Here is an 11,510-nt window from a genome sequence, read left to right as displayed (position 1 = left end):
ATAGCAGATCTACAAGCTCACAACGCGTTGCTTGTGAGTTTCAAATAGCCAATGTCGGGTTAGAGAGTGCTCATGTGGCCTAGTTGCTTCTTTTGGGCCTGTTTTCCTTTCATAGACCTGGTTGCTTATTGTTCTCTCAGAATCTGGCAACACTATCTGCAACAGACTACGCATGTGCCGATTCAATGTGGCCACAAACAGCAGCTCGTGAACATTTTACTTTTGCAGGTGATCTTGGTTTTGTTTTGTTACCTTTAGGTTTCACTGTTTCATCATTCATAGGTTACATTTGTTGTTTGCTGTTTACGAGAGTTGCTCGATAACTATTATTATTACTTATTAAGTATATGTGTTAGCAGTTGTGGCTAGTGCTACACGGGCATTACCATCATGCTTTGTTCTGTAATCTAATAGAAAATTATACTGAATTAACAGGCCTATCTATCTAGCTGTCAATGTGATTTGAGGCAGTAGGTTAGAGATACTTATAGCTAAAACACACAAACTGTTCTTGGCCACTGAAAGGATGGTAATGGTGACCAGTGGTTGAAAAGTACTCAAATGTGTTACTTAAGTAAAAGTATCAATACTGCAATGTAGAAATACTCTGCTACAAGTAAAAGTCCGGAATTCAATATTTACTTGAGTAAAAGTACAAAAGTATTGGTATCAAAATGTACCCATTTCACAAGTTTTATAATGTATAAAAATCTTTTGAAAATAGCTGATCTACAAGCTCACAATGCGTCGCATATAATGGCCAAAACGAAATGTATATAGGGCTGAAGTGGTTAATGTATATTTTGTTATATTAATCCAAATCTACAAAGTAACTATTAACTAAAGTTTTCATATAATTGTAGTGCAGTAAGTACAACATTTGCCTCTGGGATGTAGTGGAGTAGAAGTAAAAGTACTGAAAATTGGAAATATTACAGTAAAGTAAAAAATACCTCAAAATTGTACTTAAGTACAGTACTTGAGTAAATGTACTTAGTTACTTTACACCACTGATGGCGACTCTGACTGGTTGCTCTGTTTCCATTGCAGGAAGAGTCTAATTTGTTTGAAGTCAAACATGTCCGACGCTCAGAAAGCTGTGCAGCCTCCTAAGCAACAACCTATGATCTACATATGTGGAGGTAAAGTAGTTCTTGCTCTCAATAGCCGTGATTCTCAACCTCTTTCAATGATATTATGCATTATTATCAGCACGGATGGACCCCCATTTGATACGATGTCTATTTGTGGGACGTCAATCTAAGAACATCATGTATTGTTGGTCCAGGCCTAGGATACCTTACAGTGAAACTCATAACTATTACAATTTATTATAGTGTGTTCTGTAGTTACATTTACATTACATTAAATAATGGTGAAGACTAAACATCAATCGATTAGCGGGGGACCCCCCTGAAACCCCCTCAAGATCCCGTGGGGGTTCTCGGGTGCCACATTTTGAACCACTGGTGTTAGAGTTAGTTTTGGTGAAATGCAGCTTGTTTATAGCGGAAGAGTTATAGTTTTCTGAATATGGGTGTCAGGGCAAGGCTATGATGCCACTTCACATGTATTTGTTCAAGATCAAGGTTCAGTTGGTACTATGATTGCATATGTTGTTAATCATAATTTTCTATACTATCTCCCTACAGAATGCCACACTGAAAATGAAATCAAGGCCCGTGATCCCATCCGATGCAGAGAATGTGGTTACAGAATTATGTACAAGAAGAGAACAAAGCGATGTATCCTTTCTGTGTGTGTGTGTGTACTGTACCTGTGTTAAGAGCGAATAATAAGAGTGTGTTGACTTGTCAGCTATGTAGGGAACTTATTAGTGTGTATTGTCATATGGATATATCACAAAGACATACTATGTCTATGATGTAATGAAACATCTACAGAGGTTGTTTAAAAGGCTACTAGTACATTATCATCGATAAACATGATTTTTTTCTGGCCATGGGCCAATCCATGACTTAAAGTGGTGTCGAACTTTGGTAGTGCCTTGGGGTTGTGTATCGCTACCTGGTCATGATATGAGTCCAACTATTGTCCATCATCTTTATCTATCGTGTCTGTGCTCTGTGAGCGAGGAAGCAGAAGTACTGTAGCTGTACATTTTATACTTCTCACTATACAATGAGATTAAATGGAATCTCATTCTCAGCACAGAAGCAACAGATAAAGATGATCGACAACATTTGGTCTTATATAATGCCAGTAGTGATATGTTCAACCAATGGAGTATATTATAAAAGTATAGGTATTTTTATATGATTAGTTATACTTATTTATTATGTACTGTAATGCTAATCAATCATTTGTGTTTGATCCTTAACGCTTTCATTCCAGTGGTGGTTTTTGATGCACGGTGAAGAGGAAAGCAGTGCTGTTGATTGTGTTAATTTTTGTTGTGTGCCATTTTTGTAGTTTCTGAAAATGTAAATAAACATCAAGACAACTCCATTAAGAATACTTTGCTACCGACCTTTGGATTTTGGACAAACAATGGCCACATACCTTGGATACCGACAAAAGCAGTGTGACTCTAACATTTTGGTTCATACAAATGTGAAATAATTTTATTATAAACAAGATTTTCTCTGAAGTTCATTTTTCTAGTTTTTTGTTTTATCCTTCATTAGTATAATAAATTCACCCTGCATACTACAAGTGTACAACACAATTGTACACTTGACTAAAATTAGTCCGTCCGTCCGCCCGCCCGTCCTCCCTTAAGCCAATCAGGGAGAAAATAATTGGTCATTTTAGACCTTGGGCTATATAGGATAAGGTGTTTTATAAGGTGTTTGGTTATACATACGGTAATATGTATATTATCTTTTTGTTTGGTTCTGCATTTAGTTTGCAGATTCATGGATGTGAAGCTGGCTTTGGATTAAAGAATGTATGCATTTTCAACATTGCATAGTAGAATGTTATACTTACTGCAAACAAGAAGCATCATTTGAACCATCAGTGCTCCAAGTATAAACTTTATTTGATAAAAAACAAATGTTAATTCATTGCATCACCTTGTTTATATTTTTCAAATGTTCTATTTTGAGTACCATAATTAAATAATTTTTAGTGTGAGACTAGTACTTGGAGACCAGCTTATGGTCACACTCTGACTTCTATATGGCCATTTTATCAGAGCACTGATGTTAGTGCTGACACTGTGTCTTGTTTATATCGGTACGCAGATCACAGAGTACTTGGAGTCCAGTCTATGAGGTTATGCAAAGGAGCAAGCAGTGTTAATGTTTGACATAATATATTGGTTGATGTTGGGAATTTATTTTGTATTTTTTAAATTGTTATAATTATCAACTTTTACGAATGACTTGCAAACCTCACACATTGCCTACTCTGTATCGATATGCTGGTATAATTAGGCATCCTTGGCCACTAACTGTGAACAATACATAAAATGAACCCCAGGGTTGTTTCTAGCCACACCCTGAGGTCTGAGGAAGACCCATGTGGGTCAAAACCAAACCAGTCAGCATTCTTTTTTTATTGCCCGTAGACCGTTGATTATTCTCAGAGAGCATGGGATCTGGGGGCCACCTTCCCCGGCACCCCAGCTAAATTATTGATACAGCTCCTTCTGAATCCATTTCAGATACTCGTGGACGTTGTCATGTCCGTTATAGCGGGCCACGTTCAACAGGGTGCCTGTGGGGTAACGGCCCTCCTTCTTCCGACAAGCGCTGCAGTTACAAATGCCCCTGCAAACGGGACAGCACCATGTCGGGTTGAGCAGCGCCGTGCTAACCTCCTCTCCATAACGGTTCCTCAGGCATGGCCCACAAAGCTGGCCTTTAACCCCCACGCAGAAGCCGCTGCGGCACATCGTCTTGGAGTCCAGCGTCTTCTGTCTGCACTGGTGACAGTAACTGCCCAGCTTCATGTCCCAGATCTTGTCTGAGCTGCGGTAGGCGATCTTGTCCAGGTCCTCTTTGGTGATCTCCTCCATTGATTTCACTGCGCGCTGGGGCCACCTCTTAGAGGAGTAGCAGCTCCTCTTCTTATTTGTTTTGACACACTCCTCGTCCAACAGCACCAGGCTGTTGATTTCTATGGTGGTCCTGGTCCCTCGATGTGTCTTTGCCTTACGGGGAGGACCCCTCCTTAGTGACCCCGGCTGAATCGTCCGCTTCCGCAGCTTCATTTTCTGCCTGGTTGGCTTCTTCTGGGGTGTCAACTCAGCCACCGTGGTGCTCAGCTCAGAGAGCAGCTTCGCCAGCATGGCTTTGTTCTCCTGGATGTTCTTCTCTCGCTCCGTCAGACTCTGAGACAGAAACTCCTGTTGCTGCCACTCCTCCTCCACCTCCTCCTCCTCCTCCTCCTCAACTTGTCTCTTCTGGGGTACCTCCTGTGTCAGGGTGGTGGACAGTCTATTGGTGGGGATGCTCAGGGCCATCCACAGCCTCCCCCTGTGTGGAGAGGCATCCTCTCCATCGGAGTAGAGGCCTATGTCCATGCAACTGTCCTCCGACTCCACTGTATTCCAGGTTAAACAAATAGTTGTTTATGGGATCTGTATTTGTAGGGCCACCTTTGAATTTAAAAGTTGACCATCTGATGTATCCCTGTTAATGAACTGGTGTACTGCTGTGGCTGTTGCTCAAACTGAGCAAATCAACAAATTGGACAGTTTGTATAAAAAAATGATGCGCCATATATAGGAGCTTATAAAGGACCTCATGTCTCCTTCACAAGGGCTATGTCACACTGACAGCCGTCACTCAGCGCAGAAAGCCTGTGCTGATTGGCTGTTTCAGCCGAGAAGTTCACTAGCCAACGTTTCCATGGCGACATGATCATCAGATGACACGCGGTTCAATGACATCATGCGCCATCACAACTTAATTCATGTATGTGAAATTCCAAATATTTAGCATACTTATGACATCAGTGTAATGGCATGAATGCCACGCACCGTTGTCCTACAGAGCATGCATACTTATCTTTTTTCACCTGCATTCTGGAAAGACCTCGTTCGTTCCCAGCCTTTACTCATCTGCAAAGAGAAAGGGAAAGACCCACCCTTACCTGCCTCTGATTGGATGAATGGCAGGAAGAGTAATAATGCGCCCAGCAGCGAGTCACGCCCACATGTGTTCAAAACTAATATCAGACAAAACACAGACAGATGGTGTGAATGTAAAATCAAACATAAAAATCTGAAATGAACGGCTGTTTCGTGGGTAGGATGATAGAAATATTTAGCATGACTGCAGAAGTCAGGACAGGGGTCATCACCATGCTGGCTTGTACTTTTAATATTTACAAGAAACCTTACTTATAATAAGCAGACATGGCAACCCTGATTTGTTGTTCTTCTTGTCTGGCATTTCAAGGATGTTGCGTCCAACTCCAATGAGCAGGCGCGCCGCCTACTGGGCAGGAGAAGAATAAGAAAATGTGGCACTACAGATTCCCAAACTTTTCAGACGTGACCCCCAAGATAATGACATTTGAAATGGGGACCCCTCACCCTGACAACTTAAGCACTTGGCATTGTAGGAGTTGAGGTATTTAGTTAGCATTACATACAATTAGTATCCCAACCTGAAACTGTAGCTATCTTCTATTTAATAGAGAGCTGGAGAGACACCTGTTACTGAACAAAAGTGGGTTTCAACCTTTTTCATGCCAAGGACCCCTAAATTGATATACATTTGGCCGCGGACCCCCATCTGTAAATGTTTTGTGCCAGGGACCCCCAGAACTAGAAGCAATAATTTGAGTTAAAAATGTTCGCTTATAAATATAAATATTCAAAGATATGCACAAATGTTCAAGATTTTTCAAAAATATAGCAGATAGCGCGGCTTGTAGATCTGCTATTTTTGTCGTTATCAGTGAGAACCAGTCATAAAACAGGTTTATCAAGCTATGGGCTAGCACACAGGAGCACATTGAGAATGTATTAAAATGGCATTAACATTAACATTGAAGTTCAACCTGGACTCGACTAGTGTCTCTCTCACAACAACTGTGGATGGTCGTGACCGGCAGTCCTATTTTAGACATGTTATTAATACACAACCACAACAAAAACAACTACTTTTAAAGAGGCTTTGACATGTTTATTTATTGAAATTCAGCATCTCAACATCTAAAAAGCTATGAGGTAAAGTTTTCAGGATGGATGGGGGCTGGGGTTGGTTGGTGGAGGAGGTATCTCTCTTCAGTTATAGCAGGGGTCATCACCATGCTTTCTTGTGGTGGACATTTTGGTCAAAATTCAATTTTTGCCACGGACATACAAAATGAGTGGACAATAATATTACCAGAAACACATAAAGAGCCCTGAATGACCTTATAACAGGTCTGTAACTCTGAGAGTGTACAAATGGAACCAAATGGTCACGGTGGTCCTTGCAAATAAAACATTTAAGAACCACTAGTACTAGTAGGACTCCTAATGTTCCTTACATAGTGTCATAGTAAATCAGAGTCATACATATTCTGAAGAAAACTAAATAAGAACATTATAGTGGTGTGTAAATCAAAAAATTTGCCACGGACAACACCAAGTCTTTGCCACGGACACATTTGTCTGTGTACGGACATGTTGATGACCCCTGGTTATAGTCTTGCTTGATCTCTTTTTTTTAAAACATTTTTAGTTGGCAGCCATGACCTGGTCCTGTTTTTTTACCAACACACAGACATAAAGGGTGTTCAATGGCCCTGATTTATGGAAAAACATGCAAAAGCGTCAAAATGATGTAAGCTGGTTTCTGCAGGACAGCATAATTGTTATCGTTAACACTTGAAGGGATATTTCACTTAAAAAAAAACTTTGGGTCATTTTATCGTCTTACTCAGGCTTTTGGGAGCACCCCGGACAGTTTTTAAGTTGCTTGATTCAGTATTTAGATATTTGATATTGATTTTATCAGACACGCCCCCTTCCTATACAAACCCATTGTAACTACAAACTCCATTTTAACCATGTTAGATTCATCGGAAACACCCGTCCTTGGTTCTGGTGACTGATATTGTCCTTCTAATATGTGAGGAGACTGTTTTTCATTTATTTTTGGGCGGTGAAACCGCCCCTATATGTGAGGTTTGGATATTTGCACCCCCCAATCCTGCGCTGTGATTGGCCACCAGTGTACCCCCCTAACCCTGCACCGTGATTGGCCAATCACAGTCTATTCAGGACTGTGATTGGCTAGTGAAACATGACACATGTGCATAGCCCTATAAATAGGACTATGCACTTTAAAAAAAAATATTTATGTTTTATTTTCTTTAAAAAAAACTCATTTATGGGTTTTTTTAAGTGAATCACACATTGTGGTTCACTCTTTCATAAAGAGTGTTTCAATAAATGTATTTATTTTTTGTACATGATTGGTTGACTCCATTCAGTATTGTGATTAGCTAGCAAGACACCGCCCACTTCACACTGGGTGTGATTTTTAATATATTCCTGGTTGGTTAATATATATAAAAATGGAGAAGAGATCAACGCTGGAGCAACACAGACTTTTTAAGCCTTTTATTTATTTAGGTGCAAGTATAGTCTGACGTTTCGGTCTTTCGACCTTCCTCAGAGTCAGCTGATTAAAAATAAGTTTGAAGTTATAATGGGTTTGTATAGGAAGGGGGCGTGTCTGATAAAATCAATATCAAATATCTAAATACTGAATCAAGCAATTTAAAAACTGTCTGGGGTGCTCAAAAAAGCCTGAGTAGACCATAAAATGACCCAACGTTTTTTTTTAAGTGAAATATCCCTTTAAAACAAATTAATGTGAGGATTTAAAAGAAGAAAACAAAAGAGCTGGAGAATGTCTCTAAAGCAGGGGTTCTCAAACGTCTTCATACCACGACCCCATATTATGAGGGAATTGTTTGGCGACCCCATCACCCTGGTTGTCTGTCTGTGAGAATGATCTCCCCGCTCGGTAATGTTACATCGCCATCTGTAAATTGAACGGTTTGTTGACTCAAATGCCGATCGGAGACTTATTTTGTTTGCTGGTTAAACTATACACAGTGACGTGGTCCATGTATTTGTGCCCTCTCGGTATCGGAGAAGGGCTTTCACGACTAGAGATTTTTACTGGTCGACTAATTTGCCCCAGTGGTAGTCGACTAGTCGATGTTTACCTATTACCATTGTTTTAATGCCAGGCCCATTACTATTATTATTGTCCTCCTGCCTTTATTTTTATGCCGTTTTAAGGGAAGTGCTTCTGGGCACAGCAGCGTCTCCAAGGATCCTCAAAAGGGGGTTATTGCCGAATAGGCTATTATTGGGCTAGCCATGGTTCACATGACGCTTGTATACAAGCGTCATGGAGCCGAGAGTTCCTGGTTTAGAGTGGTGTTTGCCAACTGTGTGCATGGGGTCCTCATCTTAAACAAGCGTAATGCTTAATGAGGGTTTCCAGTTTAGTAGACCTTGTATTGTGAATTTGTACTTCCATGTACTGTTATGTACTGTCATGTACTATTCTCATGTCTTTCTAAATAAACTACATCAATCAATCAATCAATCAATCAATCAATCAATCAATCAACTCTCACAAGTACATAAACGTTCATATTTCAAATATAAAGTGCTTACCCCCGAGCCACGGATGTTACAAGTTGATCCGTTCTGCGACAAGTACCCGTATCTCCCGTATTGTTCAATAAAAAGCATTTTAATCCGATCACCGGCCATTTTCTCCTTAGCTTTCAACCATGCGACACTAATGGTTGGGAGGTGTATTGCACTCTAATGATAGGATTAAAATGCTTTTTATTGAACAATACGGGAGATACGGTTGAACGGATCAACTTGTAACAACCGACACTCTGTGTGTCGATCGTCCTGGAGCAATATGTTCTGTGGCTCTTGAAAGGTTGGTAAAAATGCTCTGGCACTGGCTGATTTAATTCATTAATTAATTCTGGCACTCAATGAGTTAATATGATTTTTTTTTTTTGAACTACTTTAGAATGTTTGAACATGAGCCGGGTCAAATTTACCCAAAGACTTAGGTGTGACTAAACTAGAAAAAGTGCTCCTCGGAGCACTGCCAGACCCCTAGTGGTTGAAATCTGAATGGCCGGACTTTGCATGACGTGTGTGCAGAGGAAAAGAGGGACAGACCGACCGACCGACCGACAAAGCCTCCTGTAGGCCGACCCCCTGGGTCTGGCAAAAACGAAGACTCTAGGAGGATCAATTTGATCCTTTTGATGTGAATAAGCTGATGTATTTTAAAGTAACCTGGGTGATTGAATCTCTTGTCACAATGTTGACACTTGACAGTGGAAAGACAATTTTTACAGAGAAAAGCTTTTTCTCCAGTGTGGGTACGATTGCGTGACTTCAGTTCACCTGACTGAGTGAAACTCTTGTCACAATTTTTACAGAGAAAAGCTTTTTCTCCAGTGTGGATACGATTGCGTGACTTCAGGTCACCTAACTGACTGCGACGTGACAAGCTAATTATTCGCCCTGGTCGCCAGCAGGGGAGAGATAGTGGGTCTGATTAGAGGAGGTCATGTTGTTATGGTAACAAGTTGATTTACTATGTATCATGGTCTGTACTCTGGATCATTTTAACAGAGAAAAGATAGTTGTTAATATTTACTATTACATTTTCTATTTTGGTAATTTCAAATGTATTCAATGTGGCCATATTTTTGGCAGGTACTTGGTAATGTACGGCAGTAATTTAAATAATTTAAATACCTGTGTTAAGGGAGGCTGTATCATTTCACATTGTTATGTCTAAATTTCCAACAAAAGGCCTTATAATGGCTCATCTAAATGTATGTAGTCTTAGAAATAAAGTTCATGAGGTACAGCGCCTGGCTTCTCAGCAAAATATCCATATTTTTACTGTATCAGAAACCCACCTTGAACCCGCATTTGGTAATGCAGCGGTGTCAATACAGGGTTACAATATATTCAGAAAAGACAGAAATAGATTTGGTGGTGGTGTGGCAATATATATTCAAAGTCATATCCCTGCTGAACCTATGAATGATCTAACTAAAGATGGTATAGAGGCATTATGGGTCCTGGTACATTTACCACATACTAAACCATTTCTTATAGGATGCTGTTATAGACCCCCCAGTGCTGATATGAGCTATCTGTCAGACATGTGCAGTATGGTTGATAAAGCCTCAGATGGAAATAGAGAAGTATACTTTTTGGGTGACATGAACATTGATTGGCTTTCTGATAAGTGTAATATGAAATGCAAGTTATTATCTATGGCTCAAGCATGCAATATGACACAAATGGTATCTCATCCGACACGAAACTTTACTAATAAGAATGGTAGTACTTCTTCTACATGTTTGGACCTTGTATTTACCAACTTTCCAGAACGCTGTTCTAAAGCAGTTTCTATAGCAGTAGGATTTAGTGATCATAATTTGGTTGCATTATCTAGGAGTGCTAAAATCCCTAAAGGAGGTAGCAGAGTTATTAACAAGAGATCCTACAAGCACTTCAATAAGGAAGTATTTGTTGGTGAGGTAGAACAAGTAGACTGGTCAATAGTGAGCAAAGAGAACAACCCTGAAATAGCACTTAATGTGTTTATGAATCTGCTCATGGAAATAGTAAATAGACATGCACCATTTAGAAAATGTACTGTTAGGTCCAAAGGTGCTCCATGGCTAGATAAAGAAATCCTCGACTTAATGACTGCGAGGGATAATGCAAAGAAAACAGCAAATAAACTAGGTTTGAAGATAGATAGACAAATCTACTGTCAATTAAGGAATAAAGTAACAAGGCTAAATAATAAGAAAAAAAAAGAGTATTATAAACATAGGATTAGTGAAATAAAAAACGATGGGAAAAAACTATGGTCAACACTGAACGAAATAATGGGCAGGAAATCTAATACATCTATTTCATTCATACAGTCTGAAGGGATCTTCATAACAAAACCTTACGATATTGCAAACTACTTCAATGATTTTCTTTTACATAAAGTTGATAAATTAAGAGGAGGTCAACAAAGTAGTGATGGTTCACTATCACACGCACTAATAAAGAAAGAGATAACGAAAGACAAAAATTGTCTCTTTAACTTTAATCAGATTGACAAAGAAACAGTTCAGAAATTAATTATGTCACAAGCAGATTCCTCTTCCTCTGGTATAGACAACTTAGACAGTAGAATACTCAAACTTGTGGTTAACTCTGTAGCTACTCCCATATGTCATATATTCAATCAGTGTTTAATCAGTGGGGTTCATCCAACAGTATGGAAGGACGCTAAAATCATCTCACTTCCGAAAGACAAAAATAAAACATTTAATGGTCCAAACAGCCATCCCATCAGTATTTTACCGTTGCTAAGCAAAATAATAGAAAAAATAGTATTTAAACAGGTCATGGACTACTTTTCCAATAACAATCTACTGTCTGACTTTCAGTATGCATACAGGGAAGGCCATTCCACAAGCACTGCCCTTCAGCAAATGAGTGACGACTGGTTATCATGCATGGATAA

General features: G+C 39.6%; 2 protein-coding genes across 2 annotated transcripts; one reads left to right on the top strand and one right to left on the bottom strand.

The window, feature by feature from the left end:
* The first annotated feature begins 158 nt into the window (after positions 1-158).
* On the top strand, positions 159-2,611 carry polr2k (RNA polymerase II, I and III subunit K). The gene is made up of 4 exons (XM_080442819.1): positions 159-228; positions 1,051-1,142; positions 1,653-1,745; positions 2,356-2,611. The coding sequence occupies exons 2-4, from the start codon at positions 1,079-1,081 to the stop codon at positions 2,376-2,378; spliced, it is 180 nt and encodes a 59-aa protein (XP_080298945.1). The 5' UTR covers positions 159-228; positions 1,051-1,078; the 3' UTR covers positions 2,379-2,611.
* Positions 2,612-3,598: 987 nt separating this feature from the next.
* Positions 3,599-4,492, bottom strand: LOC308095571 (cell division cycle-associated 7-like protein; the record flags this gene model as incomplete). The annotated part of the gene is made up of 1 exon (XM_080442625.1): positions 3,599-4,492. The coding sequence occupies one exon, from the start codon at positions 4,490-4,492 to the stop codon at positions 3,599-3,601; it is 894 nt and encodes a 297-aa protein (XP_080298751.1).
* Between the last annotated feature and the right edge of the window lie 7,018 nt (positions 4,493-11,510).

Source organism: Gymnoscopelus braueri, assembly GCF_963280865.1.
Source record: "Gymnoscopelus braueri genome assembly, chromosome: 11".
NCBI classification, from domain to species: domain Eukaryota; kingdom Metazoa; phylum Chordata; class Actinopteri; order Myctophiformes; family Myctophidae; genus Gymnoscopelus; species Gymnoscopelus braueri.
The sequence above is the reverse complement of the archived record's forward strand: the minus strand, read 5'-3'. Positions and strand labels throughout refer to the sequence as shown.